The 26,246-nt window shown below is 38.0% G+C and overlaps 1 protein-coding gene across 2 annotated transcripts in view; it reads right to left on the minus strand.

The window, feature by feature from the left end:
• ENTPD1 (ectonucleoside triphosphate diphosphohydrolase 1) overlaps nt 1–19,154 on the minus strand; it is a 98,128-nt gene extending 78,974 nt beyond the window's left edge. The window contains exon 1 of one of the 2 annotated variants that reach the window (XM_012767004.2): nt 18,997–19,154. In XM_012767004.2, coding sequence (XP_012622458.1) covers nt 18,997–19,012 — 16 coding nt within the window. In that variant the 5' untranslated portion in view covers nt 19,013–19,154. Of the gene's footprint in view, nt 1–18,475; nt 18,879–18,996 lie in introns of those variants that run through there. The other variant, XM_012766994.3, reaches the window with a different exon arrangement.
• Between the last annotated feature and the right edge of the window lie 7,092 nt (nt 19,155–26,246).

Consider the following 26,246-nt stretch of genomic DNA (forward strand, 5'->3'; position numbering starts at 1 on the left):
TAAAGAAGGAAAAAAAAATTACAAAGAGCAGACACACAAACTAGTAAAGCAAAACAGTCTGGAAGATTTAGTGTATGGGGCAAATAGCTCTAAAAACTTTAAAAGACCTTGAGGTAATTGCTGTTTTATAACTTCATTCTTTCATTCATGTATTCATTCACTATGCATGCTTGCACTGATTTGAATATTTGATTGCCTATAATATACTTGGCCCTGGATATATAAATATGAGTAAGATTCATATTTATAGTGCAACATATTTATTCATACTTAAAGGGTCACAAAAATTAGTGTTCCTAATGTCAATGTCATCACTTTGACCTAGAAGCTAAAAGCTTTTATGTTTGGTATGCTCTGATAAAGAAGAGAAATATGTGGTACACCTTAGTAGATTATAAAATTCTATCAACAACATCAGCTATAATTGGCATAAAATGTAATGTACAAGCTTCATTTCTCTGGGTAACAGCAGTATTAGTCTTGAGTTTGACATGTCTGGGTCTGAATTACACCTCTGGTCCTCCTAGTTGTATGGGAGTAGCCTCAGTTCCTTATCTCAGAAGTAGGAATAACAGTAGTTCTCATCTCATAAAGCTATTATAAAGGTAAAATGAGATAATACAAAGTGCCTAACATGGTATCTGGAAAGCCTCTGTTTACACTGTATTTTCCTTCTCAAATATGCATACCATAGTTTTTAATTGTGTGATTTACATTAACAAGATCTTTCCATTTTTCAAATGATCTTAGTACCTCCATTTGGGATTAATACCTAAGGTTAAGTGAAAATGACCTTGAAAAGGAGACTTTAAGAAGTAAAAGCAGTAACCAATAAGAACAATACACCCATAACCTTAATTAAAAAGGAATCAAGTAGAAGTAAGCAGCCCAGAGCCCTAAAAATTATAATTTTGAAAAAGTTACCAAAACGATTACCTACTAGGAAAAGAAGTTGTAAGATGTGAAACTTTCCAGGTTGAAACTTAATCAACTGCAGGATGCATCAACAAAACAGCAGCATCTCATTCAAGGGACAGTCTTTCAAAGCATACCTGGAGACCCTGTATTAAGTTACAAACACACACTTAAAGTGAGAACTTGATAGCCAGGAGATGGTCCAAAAATTTCCAAAAATGTTAGCCAAGCAGAGTTTGACAAAGGAGCAAAATACAGTAGGACCTAGGCCTCTTTAGGCTGGGGAATGGCAGATTAAGCTTAGTGAGAAAGGCATGACGAAAGCCAAGGCAAGCCAAAAGCTAGGCCTCTTGTGCCAGTTAGCCGAGTTGTGACTGCAAAGGAAAAGTTCCTGAAGGAAATTAAAACTCCAGTGAACACACAAATAATAAGAACAAGAAGCAGCCTTATTACTGATATGGAGAAAATTTTATTGATCTTGATAGAAGATCAAACCAGCCACAACATACCCTAAGTCAAAGCCTAATTCAGAGCAAGGCCATAACTCTCTTCAATTCTATGAAGGCTGTGAGAGGTGAGGAAGCTTCATAAGATAAGCTGGACATCAGTAGAGGTGACTTCATGAATTTTAAGAAAAGAAGCCATCTCCATCTACGGCCATACCACCCTGGATGCCTGATCTCTTCTGATCTTGGAAGCAGGGTTGGGCCTGGTTAGTACTTGGATGCGAGAAAAGAAGCTGTCTCCATAACATAAAAGTGTAAGGTGAAGTAGCAAGTGCCAATGTGGAACTGAAGCAAGTTATCCAGAAGATCTAGCTAAGATAATTGATGAAGGGGGCTACACTAAACACCTGATTTTCAATGTAGATAAAACAGCCTTCTCCTGGAAGAAGATGCCATCTAAGGCTTTCATAACTAGAGAGATGAAGTCAATGCCTGAGTTCAAAGCTTCAAAGGACAGGCTGATTCTCTTGTTAGGGACTTATGCAGCTGGTGAATTTAAGTAAAGCCAATGGGCCACTGACCATTCCAAAAAATCCCTTTAAAATTATGTTAAATCTACTCTGTCTACATTCTACAAATTAAACAACAACGTCTGGATGTAGCACATCTATCTACAGCATGGTGTACTGAATATATATATATATTTTTTGAGACAGAGTCTCACTTTGTTGCCCAGGCTAGAGTGAGTGCCATGGCGGTCAGCCTAGCTCACAGCAACCTCAAACTCCTGGGCTCAAGCAAGCCTTCTGCCTCAGCCTCCTGAGTAGCTGGGACTACAGGCATGCGCCACCATGCCCAGCTAATTTTTTCTATATATATTAGTTGTCCAATTAATTTCTTTCTATTTATAGTAGAGACGGGATCTTGCTCTTGCTCAGGGTGGTTTTGAACTCCTGACCTTGAGCAATCCACCCGCCTCGGCCTCCCAGAGTGCTAGGATTACAGGCGTGAGCCACCGTGCCTGGCCTTGTACTGAATATTTTAATCCCACTGTTAAGACCAACCAACTGCTCAGAAAAAAAAAGATTCCTTTCAAAATATTACTGCTCATTGACAATGCACCTGGTCACCCAAGACCACTGATGGGGATGTATAAGGAGATTAATGTTGTGTTTATGCCTGCTGACACAATATCCATTCTGTAGCCCATAAATCAAAGAGTGCTATAGTTTGTATGTTTATTCACTTCAAACCTCATATTTAAATTTGATCCCCAAGGTTCAAGGTGGGGCCATATAGGAGGTGTTTAAGTCATAAGGGCAGATCTCTCATGAATACATTAATGCCCTCCTCACAGGTGAATGAATTCTCACTGTATTAGATTCCTTGAAAGTTGGTAAAAAGCCTGGCACGTCCCATCTCTTTGCTTACTCTCTTACCATGTGATCTCTGCACACACTGGTCCTTCCTCCATGAGTGGAAGCAGACTGAGGCCCTCACCAGATGCACACTCTTGAACTTTCCAACCATTGGAATTGTGAGACAAATAAACCTTCTTTTTCTTTATACATTACTCAATCTCAGGTAACCCCTTGTAGCAACAAAATTAACTAATACAAGGAGTAATTTCAACTTTCAAGTTCTATTTTTTTTTTTTTTGAGACATAGTCTCACTCTGTCACCCCAGGTAGAATGCAGTAGCATCTTCATAGCTCACTGCAACCTCAAACACCTGGGCTCAAGTGATCTTCCTGCCTCAGCCTACTGAGTAGCTACAACTATAGCCGTGCACCCAGCTAAGCATGCCCAGCTAATTTTTTCTGGTTTTGGTAGAGACAGGGTCTCACTCTGGCTCAGGCTCATCTTGCAATGTCAAGCAATCTTCCTGCTTACACCTCCCAGAGTGCTAGGATTCAAGTCCTATTTTCAAAATACATTTTGAAAGAGTATAGCTGCCATAGTGATACCTCCTACAGGTCTGGGCAGAGTAAATTGAAAATCTCCTGGAAAGCACTCATCATTCTAGATACCATTAGGAACATTTGTGTTTCATGGGAGGAGGTCAAAATATCAATATTAACAGGAGTTTGTAAAAAGTTGATTCCAGCCCTCATGGATGACTTAGAAGAGCTTAAGACTTCATACACTTCATACACTGCTGAAATTTAGACAGCAATTTGGAAATTCTACTTTTAGGAATTTATCCCAAAGAAATCTTCAAAGATGTGCACTGAGATTGATCCATGAGCAGTTATTTATAATAACAAAATAACTCGAAATTTCCTATATGCTCCATAAAAGGAAATGGTTAAATAAACATATGATATGTGTTCAAATGATGAAACATTATATGCAGCCATTAAGAGATCATATGATGAAAGCCATCTGATTGTCATGACATATTACAAAGTAAAACAGAGACTGTAATTGGTATGTATAACATCACCCTAAATTTGTAGAAAATAAATAACAATAAAAAGTAGGACAAAGAGAAGGAACAAGAGAGATTGGAAAGTCCCATGACAGAGATAGGAGTATAGAATTTTTATTCTTTTTCTTTACATATTCCAAATTTTCTCTTATAAACTTATATTATTTTTGTAATTTAAAAAGATAGGAAATGTAATTAATTTTATTTTAATTAAGATATTTGAGGATGCTCAAGTCCCTGTCGGCACTAAAATGCATTAGGGCTTTCTAAAATGCCAAGTGCATGGATACCTAGACCACATCTGAAATGTGATTTTTCTAATCTCCCCCTCTCTGCCCTAATCCTCCCTTAAAGTGCAGAGTCCTGCAAACCATTGGGTTTTGCAAACAGATATGCACTCTGAAGCCATAATGCTTCAGAGCATAGTTCTGGGAAGAGCAATCATAGGTAGGGGCCTGAGGTTTGGGCTGTCTTCACAATCTGAATCCTGGAACAAGCTTTCTGAGAAAGACACAATTGAAAAAGACCACACTTCCTGGCCCTGAAGGGCCTCTGGTTTTTCTTTCATGGAAAAGGTTTGCAGTCTGGATGGTCTGTCAGCACCAATGAGTTACATATCTTCCTGTAAATGTTTCCATTGTTAAAAGACTTAAAAGGTAGCTGATAGTAGAGGTATAAATAGAATACAAAGCACAGAAACAAGGCTATTTCTAGCTGACGTGAACACTTGTTGTTATTGTCTGCCAAGAGTCCATTTCCCCTTTTTCTGGTACAAGGACTCTAAATTTCCTTTAAGGAACTATACCTCCCCCCATCTCAACCATGTTCTTTGGATGTCACTGATTCCTCCCTTAGTTCAGAGAGAGAGGAGGGGCTGGAAACAAGGGGAGGAGAGAGTAATGAGACAAAGTTCAGGGAGACTTTTGTACCCAACACTCCACCAAATGTGTCTTATCAAGGTTACCAACAACCTTCACTGTGCTAAATGCCAGGGTTAATTCTCAGTTTCACTTTATTTCACCCATGAGCCACATAAGACCCAGATGACCACTTCCTCTCCTTGAAGCACTTTTCTTCACTTGGCTCCCAGGACACCATACTCTCCTACTTTGTTCCTCTCCCCTCAGCCCCACACATACACTTGCTCAGTCTTCTTGGATGGTTTATCTTCTTGTCTCTAACCTTTAAAGTTGGAGCATCCCAAGGCTCAGTCCTTGGAACATTTTTTCTTTTATATCTACATTCACTCATCCAGTCCTGTTACATTTAAATCCAGTGTCACTGAGTTTAAACCCACCCGATGACTCAAATTTATATCTCTAGCCCAGTCTTCTCCCCTAAACTCCAAATTTGTACATCCATCTGCTCTTTTCAAAATCCCCATGCTGTGACCTAACCTCTAGCCCTCAATTATAAAACAAATGAGAAACTAAACCAGTTCAACAGAAAAATAATGATTGGTGAGACGTGTCCCTTTATTTAAGTGAAAAGATCTTGACCAATTAACTCTGAGGCAGGCTAATTCAGATATAAAGATAACAGAGAAGAAAGAGAGAAGACAGATGTCTTTATATTTCTCCTAACAACAACATGTTACCTTAAAGCAAAGAAAAAGGCTAAATAAAACCGAGAAAGATGGATAAGACCGGGCTCGGTGTTAGTCCAGATCTGTGTTTAATAAATGTTTCCAATTATGATTTTAAAAAGAAAGAAAGAAATCCCCATGTCAAATAGGCATTTCAAACTTAACACATCCAAAACTGAGACCCTGATCTTCTCATTTAAAACCTGTTCCTCCTACGGTTTTCTCATCTCAACCTAAGACATCTCCATTCTTCTAGGTCCTTGGAAGGCCCAAAACCTTGGAGTCAAGTTTCCTTCTCTCTTTGTTTTCCATCCAATCCAATTAAGAAATTCTATTGGCTCTATCTTCAAAATAGATCCAAAATCCAATCACTTCTCACTACTTCTGCTGCTACCTAGAAATGGACACCATCTCTCACCTGTATTATTGCAGTAGTTTCACAACTGGCCTCTCTCCTTCTGCTCATGCCCCCTTTAAGTCTATTCTCTACAATAAAGACAGAGTGACCCAATTAAAACATAAATTAGATAAGGTCACTCTGCTCAAGACCCACAGTGGTTTCCCATTGCTCTATGATTAAAAGCCAAAGGCTCTACAGTGGCCTACAAGACCCTATATATTCTGTTTAGGCCAAATTTCCCTCTCAGCTCTCACCTCCTTGCTCTTTCCACTCCAACCACACTGGATTTCCTGTTGTTCCTTAAACACCTAATTTCTCTTCAGGAGAAATTTGTTTTTGCTGGTCCTTCTGCCTGGAACGTTCTTCCCAGAAATAGCCACATTGGCAGCCATGTGTTTACCATGAGTATAAAGAGGTCTTAGTACTGTTATCCAACAAAGGCTCAGGAAATGTGCTAAGCAGTAGAATAGGAGTTCATTCTCCAATTCAACAGACACTTTCTCTCTGTGAGGAAAGAGCAAAAGAAAGAAAATAGGTCCTTCCTGAATGCCTTTATGCCTCTGGGAAATGATACAGACAGAATTCTGACAGCCCTAGTCTCTTTATCCTCTGAAACATGACTACTGTATATGACAAGAGGACATTTGCCTTCTTTTCTGTTTCTGAGTCAGCCTTTCTGCCTAGAGAATTTAGATGTCTTCCCACACTTAGGGATCTAGCGGTAGGTGATCTCATTCTTCCAAGATCCAAACAGAATGTGAGGGAGAAATGGACAGCCTAATATTCCAGTCCTTCTTACATTAGACTGGGATGACTCTACCCTAATGCTTCCTTAAATCCTTTTTAGAATAAGGTGAAAAGCACATACATTCATTTGTACAAACATACAAAAGGAATCTCTTTCTTTCAAGGATAAGGCCTTAGATTAAATAAATTTTTGCATGAAAGTATAAAGAAGAATGAAGAAAAAGCTTGCCTTCAAAATAGATATGATTCAGGAAAGAGAGGGAAGTCTCTTTTTGTTTGTCTTTTTAACTATATACAAAAGGATGTTGCTATGAGAGCAGACTAAGATAAAAGATTTCATAGAAGCCAAAAACACTGTAGCTGAAGGAAAGTTTACACTGGAGATAATTAAGGAAAATTCAATCAGTGATGTAAAAGAAAATCTTAGGAAAATATTCTCAGAGTGCAGTGAAAAATAAATGAAGGAAAGGAAGGGAAAAGGAAGAAAAAAGGAAGGAAGGAAAAAGAAAAAAAAGAAATACGAAGTTTAGAGATAAAAGATCCAAATAATAAGTCCCTGAAGAAGAAAAAAACAAAGCAGGAACATCGATCAAAGTCATGACAGAAGAAATCTTTTTTGCTCCAAAAGAAGTCCTGAATTTGTAAAGCAAGTGGGTTTCTACCACTTGCTAGGCAGAATCTAAAAAGGAAGTCTATATCCAGTGGTCAAAATTATAAATTTCAGGAATAGGGAACAAAAACCATTCAGGCTGAAAAACAGCTGTTCTCAAATTGTTAGTCCATTTTGTGCTGCTATAATAGACTAAGTAATTTATAAACAACAGAAGTTTACTTGGTTTATAGTTCTAAAGGCTGGGAAGTTCAAGATCAAGGGATCAGCAGCTGTTGAGGGCCTTCTTGCTACATAATCCCATTGCAGAAGGCAAATAGCAGGAGAGCATGAAAGTAAGAGATCAAACTTGCAGCCTCAAGCCCTTTAAAATTTACAATAATCCATTCATGAGGGGGGAGCCCTCATTACTTAAAGACCTCCCATCAAGCCCCACCTCTCAACACTGATGTATTGGGATTAAGTTTTGAAAACATACTTTGGGGGGAACACATTCAAACTTTAACAATTTCTTCACAGCATCAAACTTCTCAAGACAGTGGAGGAATATCTCCAATGACTTGAGTGGGAAAGATTGCTATATTTAAGATAGGTTGTCACTATTTTACCACAGTGATGCCTTTACTAAAAAATTATTTTCATATAATTGCTAGATAATTATGAAAGGCATGGAGTAAATAACTTGATTATTAGTATCTAAATAAAAAGGAAAGCCTCTGTGAAATAAATGACTAACAGAATTTTGAATACTGGAGTTTATAACATTATCATACTAAATATTTAAAATAAGAAAGGACACAGGGAAGCAAAAGCTATTAATCCTTCTTTCATAACAGGGTTCAGAAGGTACTCATTTTCACTTTGATATTAAGATAAATTTAAGCTAAAGGCTGCTTTTCTTTTAACTTAAAATTTCTACAGGTAGAATTAAAAATCAGATGTCTATTATCCACAGCTTTGTAGAAACATATGTGAAAACAAATAACAAAATCCCAGAGTCTGTACAGCAAAAAACATAATAGGAGAAAACATTAAATACCAAGGATAATAAAACAAGAATAACAGATAAAATAAATGTGAACTATTTTAATTCCTCTATTAAAACAGAGACTCAAATTGGATTTTAAAAGCCAACTACAGAGATTCATCTAAAATAAAGTGATACAGAGAGATTAAAAATAAAGACGGATGAAATATATCAGCCAAATGAAGGGGAAGGGGAATAGAATTCAAGACAAAGTGGATAAAGGCGTTATCTAATATTTCATCAAACTATGGACTATAAAGACTGTATAAAACATGAATAGAGGTGAATAGACAACAGGTGATTGTATTGTATTAAATCTACCTTAATTGTATTAAGAGCATAAAGTCATTATTATTTGAAGCATTGCCAAAGAATCTATGAGGAGTATATTGTTGGGGGCAATTGAGGTAATTAAAAGTAAAAATATGATAGCAAGCCAAAAATGAAATTTTAAAATAACTACATTTATAATAACATCAAAAGGGACTACATCAGTAAATATACTTATCTCTTTAAAAAACAAAATACTTACAAATAAATTTAATAAAAGTATAAAACTTATACTCTGAAAACTACAAAATATTATTGAAGAAAATTAAATAAGACCAAGAAAATATAATAGAAAGATATCACATGTTCGTGGATTGGAATGCTTAATATTTCTAAGATGGCAATATTCTCCAGATTTACATATTTGATGCAATCTCCATCAAAATCTCAGCTGGCTTCATTTCAGAAATTGGTAAGCTGATCTTAAAATTTATTTGGAAATTTAAGGAACCTATCATAGCTAAAACAATATTATAAAAGAAAAATAAAATCAGAGGACTCAGCCTTCCTGATTTCAAAACTTACTACAAAGCTATAATAATCAAGACAGTATGGAACTGACATAGGGATAAATATATGGATCAATAGTAGAACTGAAAGTCCAGAAATGAACCCTCACATTTGTAGTAAACTGATTTTCAACAAGGGTGCCAAGACAATTCTCCGGATAAAAGAATAATCTTTTCAACAAATGATGCTGGAACAACTGGATATTCACATATAAAAAAAATGAAGTTGAATCCCTACCTCATAACATATACAAAAATTAACTCAAATTGGATCAAAAACCTAAAGGTAAGGACTATAAAACTCTTTGAAGAAACTATAAAACTCTTTGAAGAAAATATAGACATACATCTTCATGACTTTGGATTACACTATTTTGTCTTAAATATGACAATAAAAATATAAGCAACCAAAGAAAATATAGATAGATTGAACATCATCAAAATGTAAAACCTTTGTGCTGCAAACAACACCATCAAGAAAGTGAAAAGACAACCTACAGAATGGGAGAACATATTTGGAAATCATCTTAATTTAATATCTTAAATTAATTATATATCTTAATTATATATCTTATCTATAATTATATATCTTAAAAAGATATATAAAAGATACATAAAGAATCATTACAACTCATAATAAAAAGACAAACCAATTTAAAAATTGGCAAATTATCTGAATAGATATTTCTCCAAAAAAGATAAACAAATGCCCACTAAGCACATAAATAGATGTTCAAAACCATCCACCAGCCATCAGGGAAATGCAAATCAAAACCATAATGAGATACAACTTCATACTCATTAGGAAGGCTATAATCAAAGACAGACAGATAATAAGTGTTGGCAAGGATATGGGCAAATTGGAATCACCATACACTGCTGGTGGGTACAGCTACTTTAGAAAACAGTCTGGCAGTTCCTCAAATGATTAAACATAGACATATGAGTGACCCAGCAATTCCACTCCTATATATATATATATATATACATATATACCCAAGGGAAATTAAAAACAAAAGTCTACTAAAAAATTTGTACATGCATGTTCATAGCAGCATTATTCATAATGCCAAAAAGTAGAAACAACCCAAATATTCATCAACTGATGAATGATAAATAAAATGTGGTATATCCATTTAATAAAATGTATGATATGAACTCAATGTCCAGAATAGGCAAAACTGTAGAGACAGAAAGTAGACTGGTGTTTGCCTAGCTAGGATTCAGAAGAAAGGTGGGGAGCAGGTAGGGAGGAAATGGGGAGTGATCATTAAGGGTACAGGTTTCTTTTTGGGATAATAAAATGTTCTAAAATTGAATGTGGTGGTGCTGGTGCACAATTCTGTGACTATACCAAAAACCACTAAATTGTATGAGGTGGATTGTATGGTATGTGAATTACTTAATATATATATCCCAATAATAATAAAATCAACAACCACGGATTTAACTCTCAACTTCAACACTTACCAGTCTTGTGAAGTGAGACTTTAAGTAAGCTATTTAACTACCTATTCCTCAGTTTCTTATCTGTAGAATAGGAACATAAGTAGTATAATACTAACCTCATAGGATTGTTTGAGAACTGAGTTAACATCTGTAAGGTGATTAGACCAGTGTATGGTCCAATGCTCACTATAAACTTGTATGTTAACTAACTAAAGCCACCACCACTTCCATTTTTTAAATACTTATTGTATCAGTTTACTATGGGTGCTGCAACAAATTACCACAAACCTAGTGGCTTAAGACAACACACATTTATTCTCTTATAGTCTGCTGAGTCTGAAGCCTGAAGTCAGTTTTATTGGACTGAAATCAAGGTGTCCATGGAGTAAACTCCCTCCAAAGCTATAGAGGAGATCAATTTCCTTGCCTTTTTCTGTTTACAGAGCTGCATTCCTTATATTTCTTGACTTGTGGTCCCTTCCTCCATCTTTAAGCCAGTGACATAGCATCTTGCTTCAGTGGTCACACTGCCTTCTGTGTTAAACCTCTCTCTTCCTCCCCCTTATAAAGACACTGTGATTGCCCACCTGGATAATGCAGGATAATCTCTCTATCTCAAAATCCTTAACTTAGTCACATCCACAAAGACCGTTTTCCACATAAGGTAACATTCATAAGTTCTAGCGATTAAGATGTATAATATCTTTACAGCCTACCACAGTTACTATATTAGCCAAAAAAGAAGAAAAAGAAGAATCTATGAAAAAAACTTATGATTATTTCTAAGCACACGAAAGTAAAGACATAAGCAAAAGATAGTAGCAACATTTTAAAAGCTTAAATTAGAAAATATGAGTACTGAACTATTAATGTTCTATTACCTACAGTTGTTCACTGGACACTTTCCCTTTCGTGACTTTTCAGTGCAATATCTAAAAAATTATTTTGCTGATGACATCTCACTTCAGATGTCTTTCTGTGCATGTGTCTGAGCAATACCATTCTGATTTAATTGCTCAAAGATGTGGATACCCACCTCCTAAATCCTGCCAACCCCACCTTCTGATTCTAGTCTTCTGGGGCCTGCTCTTATTTGAGGATTGTTAATTTTTGCCACACCCATTCCATATTACCTACAGTTATACAGCCACACAAAGCTCAGCTCCCTAAGATATTATGTGAAAATGTTACCTCATCTTCCTTCATCTCTGCCAAATATTTATTGAATTACTCCTTCTCTGCATTACTCTACCTTCCTTTTATATTCCCAACTAAATAGCCACAATAAAAAATATTCATCTCAATTTTTTCGGGACCTGAAATTCTCATGGGCATCAATAAAGGGTACAAAAGTAAATGCAGGCCGGGCGCGGTGGCTCACGCTTGTAATCCTAGCTCTTGGGAGGCCGAGGCGGGCGGATTGCTCAAGGTCAGGAGTTCAAAACCAGCCTGAGCAAGAGCGAGACCCCGTCTCTACTATAAATAGAAAGAAATTAATTGGCCAACTGATATATATATAAAAATAAATTAGCCGGGCATGGTGGCTCATGCCTGTAGTCCCAGCTACTCGGGAGGCTGAGGCAGAAGGATCGCTCGAGCCCAGGAGTTTGAGGTTGCTGTGAGCTAGGCTGACGCCACGGCACTCACTCTAGCCTGGACAACAAAGCGAGACTCTGTCTCAAAAAAAAAAAAAAAAAAAAGTAAATGCATATACACTATAATTTTACAAAGGAGAATAATACAGTTAGGGCTAGATTACTGTATAATTGAAAAGCCTAGATTTATTAATAAGTATTCAATTTTATATCTTAAGAACAATATATCTTATTCACAAATATTTATACAAATCCACCAAATGCTTAGTTACAAGAAAACCTCAAAAATTATAGCCATATTCTCTAACCATGATGAAATAAAATGAAAAAATAATAATCTAAACAGAAATAAAAATCATTTAGAAATTTAAAAAATTATTATCCTGTATTAAAGAGGCAATAAAAATGCAACATCAAGTTACTTAAAAATCAATAACACTATATATAAAAATGTGTTGAATCTATTCATAGCTATAATTCTCTTTATGAAAAAACACTAAGAGTAGATTTGGAAAAACTATTACAAATATGGCAGAAAAACTTAAGTATTTTATGTGATGAAGCATTCACATAAGTTAATTTAAAAACTAACCGAATAAGTTATAAACCTGCAAAGGATGTAAATAGCATACAAAAGAAGCAGCACATCATGTGACAAATGTCAAGTTTACTAGAATTAAATACAACTAAAAAAATCTAAAGGTGGATAAGATTATTTAAAAACAAAAACACCAAAGCTGTCAGAGATGCAGCAAAACAGGAACTGTCTGTGGAAGCATGAAGGGTCCACTCTTTAGGAATGCAACTTAGAAACAATAATCAAGGATTTTTTAAAACATTAACAAGTTTTAATCCAGTAATTCTACTTCTGGGATCCTATTCTCAGAGTTCAATTCTACATATGGAAAAAACTTCCTGCACAAAGACATTTATTGGAAATGGAAACAACCTCAATGTTCAATAACAAGGGAATTGTTAAATAAACTATGTAACTATAAAAATCATGCTAACAAAGACTATTGCTATAAAATGGAAAATACTTGTGCTTCACTGCTATAGTAAAAACCAGGCTTTAAAATTGTATATACAGCCTAATGATCATGGTGCCATCTCATAATTTTTCAAGGTTCTACTCAAGTAAATGTCAATGAGAGAAAAAACCCAGGCATACATAGTAAAAAGAAACTGCAACGAAATACACCAAAATATCACAAGTGATTGTTTTTCTTTCCTTCCTTAATCTTTATCATCATGTTCTCTTTTTTTTTTTTTTTTTTTTTTTTTTTTGAGACAGAGTCTCACTGTGTTGCCCAAGCTAGAGTGTCATCATGCCAGCCTACCTCACAGCAACCTCAAACTCCTGGGCTCAAGCAATCCTTCTGCCTCAGCCTCCCGAGTAGCTGTAATTACAGGCATGAGCCACCACATCCAGTTCATTTTTTCTATATATTTTAGTTGTCCAGCTAATTTCTCTTCTATTTTTAGCAGAGACGGGGTCTCGCTCTTGCTCAGGCTGGTCTCGAACTCCTGAGCTCAAACAATCCACCCACTTTGGCCTCCCAGAGTGCTAGGATTACAAGCGTGAGCCACCGTGCCCGGCCCATCATGTTCTGTTTAATGGGGATGTGCTATATTATTTATATTATCATGCGCATAAAGGAATTATTCACATTCTTCCTATGAATCAAAAGAAAACACCTCTTTATGTAGAGCAAGTACTGGCATTGTTCCTGGGTCTACAGAGTCACTTTGATACTCTAGGACAAAAACTGCAAGCCGCATACATGTTAGACAACTTCTACCCTATATTCTTTTCTCCAACAACTTCTTTCCTCCTCACAATCCCCTCAAATTTCCAGATCTCAAGAAATTCCATCAGTCCTCTCTGCACCCACTTTCCTTCCTTTGCACCTAGGATGATTCCACCTCTCCTGTGCAGAAAGGGAACAATTCCCTGCTCCCAATCTCAGAGCCCTGAGTCTCTGCTATATCCAGATCCTTGTTCTGCTCCAGTACTTCTCAAGTTGGTGGCAGAGAATAAGGGAAGCTCAGGAAAACTTGGAGCCATGTAGAAAAGGTGAAGATATTCAGGAAATCTAACAAAAGGCCTTTTTGCCTAACAATAGTTCACGTGTGCTGATGATTCAGATTTGTTTCTAGGATTTGGCAAATTGGGGGCCTCAATTTCCTCTTCTAGACGGTGTATTTGCTGAATAAATATATGTATTAGGCTTCCCATCATGCTGTACTGACAGATGATCAGTATGACTACCAAGTAGTAACTTGGTAGGGAGTGTGGGAGCAGGACTTGGTTAGCTGGTACCAAAATAAGCCCTGAGACCGAAGCATAGAGTGACCCTTTAAGATTGCTAGTCAAGGCCAGGCGCAGTGGCTCACGCCTGTAATCCTAGCACTCTGGGAGGCCGAGGCAGGCGGATTGCTCAAGGTCAGGAGTTCAAAACCAGCCTGAGCGAGACCCCATCTCTACCATAAAAATAGAAAGAAATTAATTGGCCAATTAATATATATATATATATATATATATATATTTCAGCCGGGCATGGTGGCTTTTGCCTGTAGTCCCAGCTACTCGGGAGGCTGAGGCAGGAGGATCGCTTGAGCCCAGGAGTTTGAGGTTGCTGTGAGCTAGGCTGACGCCAGGGCACTCACTCTAGCCTAGGCAAGAAAGCGAGACTCTGTCTCAAAAAAAAAAAAAAAAAAAGATTGCTAGTCAAAGTGTGGGCTATGGAGAGGAGCAGCATTAACATCACCTGGGAACTTGTTAGAAATGCAGAATCTCAGCCCCCTCCCCATAGCTACTGGATCAGAATCTGCATTTTAACAAGATTCCCAACGATGGATATACATGTTAAAATTTGAGAAGCACTGCCTCAAAACACACACACACACAATCACCAAGATAAAAACTAGTGCCTTGGCTCTTCCACAATTCCATTGAACCATCAAGATGTTTGATGATTCTTCACCACAGGGGCTGCCCTTGATTTTGGCTTCCCTCTAAAATGTTTCAAAGAACAGACTCTATGTGATTTACCCCAGGCCTCACCTTCACTCTGCACAGGCTGAGCCCAGCACTGCTGGACAGTAGAGGAAGGATTAAATGCTACTGCCCTTGAGCACAATTACTGATTATAAACAGCAGAGAAGCAACCAAAAACACAACCTAAGGGAGAAAACACTCTTAAAATGCGGTTTGGCCAAGTAAAAGTATGCCAATAACAATCCTGTGTAAAAGCTTTTTACCAGATGTACATTATCACTATGCAGGACAATCATGATTAAAGAAATCATTTAATGTGCTGATTACTTTGTAAAGGTTTATTTGGTTACATTACTCATGGTCAAAGATAAACTCTGGACTTCTGCCTTCAAACCTCCAGGATGGACAGGAAAATAGATTGCCTGCTCAGAACTTGGAAAAGGAGAAGGAGCTTTTTACTCTTAAATCTAGGCTGTAGTTTTGGTAAAAGGGGGAGAAAAGATCTTTAGGCAGTGCTTGGCAGGGAAGGGGCTTGTTGTGGGCACTAGACTCTATATATCTTTCTAGTTCCAACTGAAGTATGACATGCCCATCCTTTGAGAAGTTTTCCCAGAAGTCATCACTCCCTGTTTTGTTTCTCATGGCATTTTCTTTTTATTATTATTTTTTTTTGTGAGGGGTCTCACGATGTAGCCCAGGCTGTAGTGCAGTGGCTAGTCACAGGCACAATCATAGTGAACTAGAGCCTCAAACTTGTGGACTCAAGCAATTCTCCTGATTCAGCCTCCTGAGTAGATGGAATTACAGGCGTGTGCCACAGTGCCATTGCACTTAGACTTTTATTACAACTCTTAGAGAGGTAAAACTCATCCATTAGGATCCCAGGTTTTGCAGCCTAACTACATGGGTCAAAATTCCCCCTCTGCCTATTACTAGCTATGTGCCCTTGGCTAAGTGACCTCCTTCCACAGGTGTAAGATGCAGAAACCAGTATCATGGAGTTTTTGTGAAGATTATGAAACAATGCATATAAAACATTACAGTGTCTGGCACATAATAAATAATCAATGTTAGTTGTTGTTATTAGCACTTCACAGAGTCTGGCTTCAATTAGAGTAGATCGTGAATATGTCTCTCTTCCCAGCTAGACCATCAGCAAACTGTTTATATCCCAAGCATCTGGCATAGGGACATACAAATGGTAGACACACAATAATATTTGTCAAATTGGTTTGAAGGTATGCCAGGAAGAGGAAAGGGAGGGTGCTGGGAAAAAAAAAAAAACTTAGTGTACTTTATGATTTTACCCAGGGCCAACTTCTGTAGTGTTTGTTTTTCTTTCATTACCAGAGTACATTGTTTCAGACAGCAAGGTTGCCATAAAGGGGCTGGGGAGACATTATTTATGGAACCAGATGTTCTGTTCAGAGATAGCAAAATTGTTCTATGAGGCATCTGAAATATCCAGTTTGGCTCCTGGCTGAGCAGGGAGTGGGAACCAAACCAGGTGCCTTGGGTATTGCATCACCTATGAAAATTATCCACCTAGAAGGGATGCATTTTGTTTTTCAGTGTATTGATTTAGGGGGATGCCTTTACAGATTGTGTAAAAGAACTGCATTTGCCTACTACAAATTCAAAAGTCCCCTTTCAAACCAGCCTCCTGACTCTTGAATAACTCTCAGCTAAAATAATAATACTAAGGTTACTAAATATTTATTTAATTAAGTAGCTCAAGGTACTAGTGGCTGACAGGGACCTTCTGGACTAGCACAAGAGCTTGATGTTCACTACCCTCTGGTGAAAGCTTGGTGTATTCTGTGAGATAGACATCAACTTCAAAAACCTGTCCCAGGGACTGGTGAATATGGCTGTCAAGCTAACACACAACAAGGACATCAGAGACCTGTTTATGGACCCTGTGGAGAAGTTTATGGAACTCTGCCACCCTGACCACTGACCATTAAACGATGTGTGGCTCTTCTTGACTCAGTATTTAACATCTGTCCACTCCCTGGATGGCTTACTGGCACCACACCCTCTGGGACTGCTACATGGGCACCATTTGTGGCTGCCTCCTGTGCCTCTGTCAGGACTGAGACCCCTCTCCCACCACCCTGCCCACACTAACAATAAAGTTGCCATGAGTCCAGAGACTGAAGAAAAAATTGCACTAGACACTGCAATACCAAAGGTGATTAAAGAAATTACAATTGGGGAGAGGTTTAGATGATATGGAGGGCAGGAATGTGGACAAGTATTATAAGTGCCACCTTAGGTATCAATAGTGAGGTATTGTAGAAACATCCAAAATGGGGTTTAAAGTAGGCTTGAAGGGTCAGAGAAGACTTAAAGAGGGGAGAAACACCCAAGAGGAGGTTTCAAGGAGTGATTTACTCAGCATGTTCTACACATCAGGCTCTGTTCTAAGAGCCTTATGTTGGTCCCTCATTCAGTCCCCACAATATCCCTACGAGAGAGATGTTATTATTAAGCATTTCATTTTACAGATGAGGAAACTGAGGCCACAAAGTAAATGGTGGAGCTAGGATTCAAACCAAGGCAAGCTGGCTTCAGACTAAAGAGGAAGGAAAGGGTCTCGCAGCAGTCTGAGAGGGAGGAAAGGAGCAGTTCCCTTGGGGAACTGAAAGCAGCTCAGTGACGCCCAGCTGGGGGTGAGAACAGGAGTTTAGAGATTACTGGCCTTGCTTTGCAGGTCTCCAGACTTTCAACAACTAGCTGTGTGATTCGTGTCACCTAACCTTGGCCTCAGCTTTTCCCTTTTGTAAAAGGCAGTAATAACAGTACCTGCTTCTCTACCACAGAGAATGGCCATGAGAACCAAATGAGAAAAACGTATGTGAACTTGATTGCAAAGTACAAGTTACTCAACTTCACCGGTCATCTGGAAAATGGGGGTGTTAACGATAGTACTTATCTCATAAGGTTGATGCAACGAATAAATACCATGCGTAATATGTTTAGTAGAGCTCCCAGGACAGAATAGAGACTTTAACGTTAACAGTTTTCATTATTATAATCATTAAGAAATGTATTGGCTACTCCTATTCCTCCCCATTCTATGCACATATTAGAAGTTAGAGATGATGAAGAAGGTTTGCAACTCTACACTCCCTCACTGCTGCAGAGATTCTTCCTGGTTTCCACAGGCTGGCAAGCAGCTGGCTCTCCGTCCTGGCAGAAAATGCCCAAAAGAGGTAAAAGACAGAGACTGCACACCATCTGTGCAAACTAGGCTACTCTCATAGGTTTTAGACAAAAATCTAAATGTAGTCAGTCAGATATGATCTACTATTTTAAGACAGAACTATTCTTTTTCCTCTTTCCACCCGTAGCTGCTCCCCCTCGACCCCCCCATATGTACTCCCCCCAACATCTTAATAAAAACTTTCAGTTTTGAAAGACATACTCTGGGGTCCTGTGGTGACAGCCTCTTGCCACATTAACTTCACTGTCAACTCGCAGCAGAGAAGCCTTTGCTAATTTCACAACAGGAAAGCCCGCAGGAAATTCAAGAACAAAACAAATCTACACACAGAGCCCAGCATCTTCCAGCAAACACATTGAGGTACGGATCCCAGGCGAGATGACTCCCGACTGTAGATGAGGCAGCTGCCTCTTAAAGGGCAAGGGGACTGAAAAAAGTCATTTGCATTTAAAAACCGAGATCTGAATACAAATTGGTAATGAATATTCATGATCCCTTCCAGCTTGCTCCAGAGCCACCCTTAACCACATACAACCCTGGGCTCTGCTTCCTAAAAGTTTCCCAAAGTTCTTTCTCTGCCTCCTCTCAGAAGGAAGAGGGTGGGAAAGTTCATTCAGGGCTTTTTGCCTCTTGCTCTTTCAAGTACTTGCTTTTGGTCTGGGCTTTTTTTTCCTCTTTTTTTTCCCCCTTAAGGATTCGGATCAAATCAATTTTGGTCTTACCCTTTATATCTTCCATAAGTAGCAGCCTTTGTTTTCCTCCTCTTTCCTTGTTTTTGTTTGTTTGTTTGTTTTGATTTTTTGGGTTTTTCCCCCCAGCCTCTGCTTGCTGTGGTCCGTCTCAGTGAGAGAGGTACTCAAGGAACAGAGATATAACAGAACCTTGCGCTTGTGGGAGGGGCTAAATTAGCCGGCCCCGTTTCGGAAGGAACCTCAAACCCTGTCTTTTTCATTGACTAGAAATGACAGATTGACCAAGGAGTCCAGCAGCTCATTTCCCCAAAGTTACTCGAAGGATTCCCAGGTTGTAACTTTTTATATTCTTGAAGCAATGTGTGTTCAAATCTCTCTTCTTCCTCTCTCCCTCCCTCCCTTCCTCATTGCCTCCTTATGTTTCTCTCTCTCTCTCTCTCTCTCTCTCTCTCTCTCTCTCTCTCTCTCTCTCTCTCTCTCTCTCTCTCTCTCTCTCTGTTACAAAAATCCCCTTTTCTTCCTTGAAAAAGTAATTTTGGCTGCAAGCAAAAAAGCTATTTACTTACTGCAATTATGGAGCCAGATAACAAGAAACTTGTTACCTTGACACTCACTGGAAAAACTGTGAGAGGTAAGAACAGTTCTTCCCACCCCACAAAGCTGATCACTTCTGGTCCCGTGATGAGCAATCCCTTTTTGAGGCTCATGAGAGCTAAAGACCAACGGATTACTCAAGCTATGGGCACTGCTGCAAGAGAAGCTGAGTTATTGGTTGGAAGACAGGGTGAGAACACAAAGAAGCTGTTCACTGGGCTGTGTAGCCATGATCTGATGAAAGTCATCCACCTTTTCCCTCTTTTGACATCCTACCTGTAAGTCTCATGAGCATGAATTGCCACACCCACACTCTGGCAAGATGACCCAAATGCAAATGAGAGGCTGACCAAATTATTTTTGAACTGTGTATCCAAAACTATTTTGAAATCAAAACAAAAGCTAAGCTTCTGAGAGGAAGGTAAGTCCTCATGTCCCAAGGCTATTTGGCAGTTTCTCCCTAGGCTGTCACAAACCTCTGCATTTCAGGTTTCAAAGAAACCTCAGACATCTAGTCTAACCCAAGGTTAAAGCCTGGAGAGGTTAAGCCATCTGCTAATGTTCACACAGACAGAGAACAGGGCACTGGCCTCTCTCATTTGCTGCCATGGTCCCCAGTACTCAACACAATTTCTCCCACAGTGTGGGCTCTCAGTAAATACTTGATGAATAGTTGAATTAATGAATGAATAGCAACAAAGCAGGAACATAGATCTGGTTTCTTGGTTCAAATTTATATTTTTCTACATTGCCTTTCCAGGATGAGAATTTCTGTCTAAAACCAATTATATCATAAAACATTCTTCTGTATATAAACCACTAAGTTTGTAAGCCCTAAGGATTGTTTTTGACTATATATATTTAAAATAAAATAAAATATATTCTCCATTAAATTTTCAATCATAGTTTAATAAGGTCAGGGCTGACTTTTTTAGTTTAGACATCACTTATTTTGCATACTGTCTGGATCATGGTATGTACTCAATACATTTTTGATGCTTTAATAAATCTGAAGTTGTATAACAAGACTTTCATTATCTTACTAAATGGTTCATAGTCACAGAATTTTGCATTTTTAATAACAACTAATTATACTAAATAAAAAATCCAATGGATGCCTTATCCAGAGACAGTTTAGACAACATCTCTAATAATATTGATTTGATATTTGTCTTATTGTGGTAAAATTGTTTTTAACTGATGTGATGGGATATTTTAAAACTCAACAATTTTTATAATGGACTCATGACTGTTTTTGTGCTATTGTTTTGAAGAAAAATTTGAAAAAGAACATGCCCACAAAACATCCTGTGAACTACAGAATGAAAACCAGGCCATCAAAGCTAGAAAGAGAAATGAATGATCAAAGGGAAGATCCAGGCTGGGTGCTGTGGCTCATGCTGTAATCCTAGCACTCTGGGAGGCCGAGGTGGGCTGATCCTATGAGCTCAGGAGTTCGAGACCAGCCTGAGCAAGAGCAAGACCCTGTCTGTGCTAAAAATAGAAAGAAATTATCTGAACAACTAAAAATATATAGAAAAGCCAGGCATGGTGGCACATGCCTGTAGTCCCAGCTACTCAGGAGGCTGAGGCAGTAGGATTGCTTGAGCCAAGGAGTTTGAGGTTGCTATGAGCTAGGCTGATGCCACAGCACTCTAGCCCAGGCAATAGAGTGAGACTCTGTCTCAAAATAAAAAAAAAAAAAAGGAAGATCCAGAATGGCTGATGGGTTAGGCAGGAGAAACAAACAGACAAATACCTGAACATGACAGTGAGAGCCCTACTTTGGGCACTGTGGCAACAGTTCTCTATTTTAAACAAAATTATAATTCAAAGCAACTCCTATCATGTTCTATTTGGATGTTGTTGACTATAAGTTACTTGGAACAATTGATTCATTCTCTTTTCATTTCATCAGAGAGAGAGAGACGCAATCAGGAGTAAAGTGTTCTACACAGGCTCGTATGACTCAGTCTTGACCAGCCTTACTCCTTCATCTGACTCTGCTATGGTGGAATACAAGAAGGAATTCCCTGGCAGCTCCAGGGCTGCACCCACCACGTGGGGCATCCAAGTGCTTCTCCTGATCCACTACAGCCAGTCAAAGGTCCCTAAAAACACCACTGCAGCTGGCTCTTTCTTGCAAGCACCACCTACTGGCAAGGAGGACAACTTGTACAGCCCATTACACGATTTACGGACTCAATCATGTCAAAAGTACCTTCTGTCCACACACACAAAATCTGCATGTATTGGTTGGTGGTCCTGTACCCTAAAGATCAAGCTACACTTCAGTTTTACAATATAAATATTTGTACTACCTTAATGATAAGGACTCGTTAAAGTTCCACTTGCTAATGATTAATACACTGTTTGGGCTGGCCAGTTTTTCATGCATGCAGCTTGATGATTGAGCACAGTCAGGCATTTGTATTAAAAATGAAAAATGAAAAAACAAATTCAAAACATATTCAAATGGATTCTAGTTCAATTTGTTTAGTATAAATTGTCCTAGCTGGTTTACTGAAAACAGACACACTTAAAATTGGTTTACCTCAGGATGATGTGCAGAAAAATGAGTGAAGGATAAACTGTTGAGATGTAGCCCCACTGGTAGGATGGTCCTCTTGTACTTCCATGTGCTCCGACCTGTAGTGATGGTGACGCACCCTGGTGGCATGCCTGAATATGTTGGTTTAGCATTGTCTGCATGGTACTGGAGTGCAATGGGTGTTAGGCTGTCACTGTTCACACAAATTTTTAATAAGAAAGCTTTACCAAGAGAGCACCTTTGTACTCTCTGTTTTTAAACCATCTGAACCATGACTTGGAGTCAGCAGAGTAGGCTGTGGCTATGGACTTCAGCACAACCATCAACATTGCTGTTCAAGAAATTACAATTTATGTCCATTCCAAGTTGTAAATGCTAGTTTTATTTTATTTTATTTTCCAATAAAGACCATTATCTTAAAAAAAAAAAGAACTCAGAAAATATGAAAATAGGAGTGAAAGGACACCCTCAAGAAATGCACCAACTCTCTACCAATGGATCCCAACTAAAATGAAAATTCTGAAATATTAAAATGACAGATGAAGGCCAGACGCAGTGGCTCACGCCTGTAATCCTAGCACTCTGGGAGGCTGAGGTGGGTGGATCCTTTGAGCTCAGGAGTTCGAGACCAGCCTGAGCAAGAGCGAGACCCCGTCTCTACTAAAAATAGAAAGAAATTAGCTGAACAACTAAAAATATATAGAAAAAATTAGCCGGGCATGGTGGCAGATGCCTGTAGTCCCACGTACTCAGCAGGCTGAGGCAGTAGGATTGCTTGAGCCCAGGAATTTCAGGTTGCTATGAGCTAGGCTGATGCTATGGCACTCTAGCCTGAGCAACAGAGCAAGAGTCTGTCTCAAAAAAAAAAAAAAAAATGACAGAAAAAGAATTCCAAATATGGATTGTAAGGAAGCTTGATAAGGTCTATGTGAAAATGGAAAACCAACTCTAAGAAAGCAGGAAAATAATTCAAGAAATGAATGAAAAATTTACTAAAGAGATAGATATAGAAAAAAATAGAACTCCTGGAAATGAAAAATTCATTTAGGAAAACATAAAACACAATGAAAAGTTTTAAGAATACACTAGACCAAGCAGAAGAAAGAATTTCAGAGCTTGAAGACAAAGCTCTCAAATTAACTCAATCAGTCAAAAATAAAGAACAAAGAATCAAGAGGCACAACTAAAGTGTACAAGAAATATGGGATTATATAAAGTGGACAAATATAAGAGGAAAAAACAAAAAGCCTTGCAAACCTATTTGAGGGAATAATTAAATAAATCTTCCCTGGTCTTGCTAGAAATTTAGACATCTGCATACAAGAAGCCCAATGCACACCTGGGAGATTCATTGTAAAAAGGGCATCACCAAGGCACACAGTCATCAGGCTGGCTGAAGTCAACTCAAAGGAGGAAGTCCTGCAAATTGTGAGGTGAAAACATCAAGTAACTTACAAGGAAAACCCATCAGATTAACAGTAGACTTCTCAAGAGAAACCTTACAAGTCAGAAAGGAATGAAGTCTCATCTTCAGTCTCCTTAAACAGAGTAACTATCAGCCAAGAATTCTGTATCCTGAAAAACTATTAAGTTTCATAAATGAAGGAGAAATAAAGTCTTTCCCAGACAAGCAAACTCTAAGAGAATTTGTCACTACTATGCCTGCCCTACAGGAAATGCTCAAAAGTACATTATACAAGTAACAGCACAATAGGTACCCACCAGTGTAAAAATATCCAAATGTTATAGCTCATAGCTCTAACAAAACAATAACACAAGACAGAAAACAAAGCAATAAGGTATCATCCAACAGATTGAACAGAACAGTATGCCACACATCAATACTAACACTCAATGTAAACAGTCTGAATGCCCCCACTTAAAAGACAAAGGTGGCCGAATGGATGAAAAAAACACTATAAAAGTATCTGCTATCTCTAAGAAACACATCTAATCCACAAGGACCCACACAGACTCAAGGTAAAGGGATGGAAAAAATATTCCATTCAAACGAAAACCAAAAAAGAACAAGTATAGTCATTCTCATATCACATAAAATAGACTTCAAATCAACAATGATAAAGAAAGACAAAAATAGTCATTATATAATGGTAAAAGGAGAAATTCAACACAAATACATAACCATCCTAAGTATATATGCATCTAACACAGGAGCTCCTAGTTACATGAAGCAAATTCTTCTACATAAAAGCGAAGAAATGAGCAGTAGCATCTAAATTGCTGGGAACATAAACACTCCACTGGCAGAACTGGACACATCATCAAGAAGAAAATGAATAAAGAAACACTGGAAATAAACAGGATTCTAGGACAAACATACCTAACAGACATGTAGAGAATATTCTACCCCCAAACTACTGAATATACATTTTTCTCATCAGCACAAGGGATGGTTTCCAAGACTGATTATATCTTAGAACACAAAACATGTCTCAACGAATTCAAAAAACTGAAATCATATCACATCTCTTCTCAGACCACAGTGGAATAAAACTAGAAATCAAATTCCCAGAGAAACATTCAAATATACACAAAGTCATGGAAATTAAACAACCTGCTGCTGAATTATCCTTGGGTCAAGGAGGAAATTAAGGTGAAAATCAAAAGATTCCTTGAAGTAAATGACAAAGGGACACAAGTTATCAAAATCTGTGGAATTCAACAAAAGCAGTCTTAAGGGGAAAACTCATAGCCTTAAATGCCTACATCAAAATACAGAAAGATCACAAATCAACAATCTAATGAATATCTCAAGGAACTAGAAAAGGAACAGCAAAGAAAAAAAATAACCAAGATCAGGCCGGGCGTGGTGGCTCACGCCTGTAATCCTAGCACTTTGGGAGGCAGAGTCGGGCGGATTGCTCAAGGTCAGGAGTTCGAAACCAGCCTGAGTGAGACCCCGTCTCTACCAAAAATAGAAATAAATTAATTGCCCAACTAAAAATATATATACAAAAAATTAGCCGGGCATGGTGGTGCATGCCTGTAGTCCCAGCTACTCGGGAGGGTGAGGCAGTAGGATAGCTGAGCCCCAGAGATTGAGGTTGCTGTGAGCCAGGCTGACGCCACGGCACTCACTCTAGCCTGGGCAACAAAGTGAGACTCTGTCTCAAAAAAAAAAAAAAATAAATAACCAAGATCAGAGCAAAACTAAATGAAATTTTAAAAAAGAAGTATCGAAAATAGAAGATTAATGAAACAAAGACTTGGTTCTTTGAAAAGATAAATAAAATTGATAGACCTTGTGGTACCTTAACCAGAAATAGAAAAGAAAGGACCCAGATAAGCTCAATCAGAAATGAAAAAGGAGATACTACCACTGATACTACAGAAATACAAAAGAATATCTGTGAATACTATAAAAATCTCTATGCACATAAACTCAAAAACATTGAGTAAATGGACAAATTTCTGGAAACACACATTTCAAGGCTCAATCAGGAATAAATAGAACTCCTGAACAGACCAATTATGAGTAGCAAAATTGAAACAATAAAAATCTTCCAACAAATAAAGGTCCCAGACCAGGTGGTTTCACAGCTGAATTTTATTAGACCTATGAAGAAGAATTGGTGTCCATACTATGGAAATTATTCCATAACATTAAGAAGGAAGGAATCCTCTCCAACTCATTTTATGAAGCCAATAACACCTTGATACCAAAGCCAAGAAAGGACATAACAAAAAAAGAACAGTACAGAAGAATATCCCTTGGAATATAGATGCAAAAATTCTCAATAAAATCTTAGCCAACCAAATTCAACAACACATCAAAAAAATAATCCATCATGACCCAGTGGGCTTCATCCCAGAGATGCAGGGAGGGTTCAACATATGCAAATCTATAAATGTGATTCACCACACAAATAGAAGCAAAAACAAAGACCTATGATCTTTGAGATAGACGATATTGAGATAGACACAGAAAAAGCATTTGGCAAAATTCAGCACTGTTTTATGATAAGAACTCTTAACAAAATAGTCACAGATGGGACTTACCTTAAAATTATAAAAGCCATATACAACAACTCCACAGCCAACTTTCAACTTTTCTGAATGCAGAAAAGTTGAAAGCATTCCCACTAAGAACTGGAAGAAGTCAAGAATGCCCACT

Source organism: Microcebus murinus, chromosome 14 (genome assembly GCF_040939455.1).
Source record: "Microcebus murinus isolate Inina chromosome 14, M.murinus_Inina_mat1.0, whole genome shotgun sequence".
In the NCBI taxonomy this organism is placed as follows: domain Eukaryota; kingdom Metazoa; phylum Chordata; class Mammalia; order Primates; family Cheirogaleidae; genus Microcebus; species Microcebus murinus.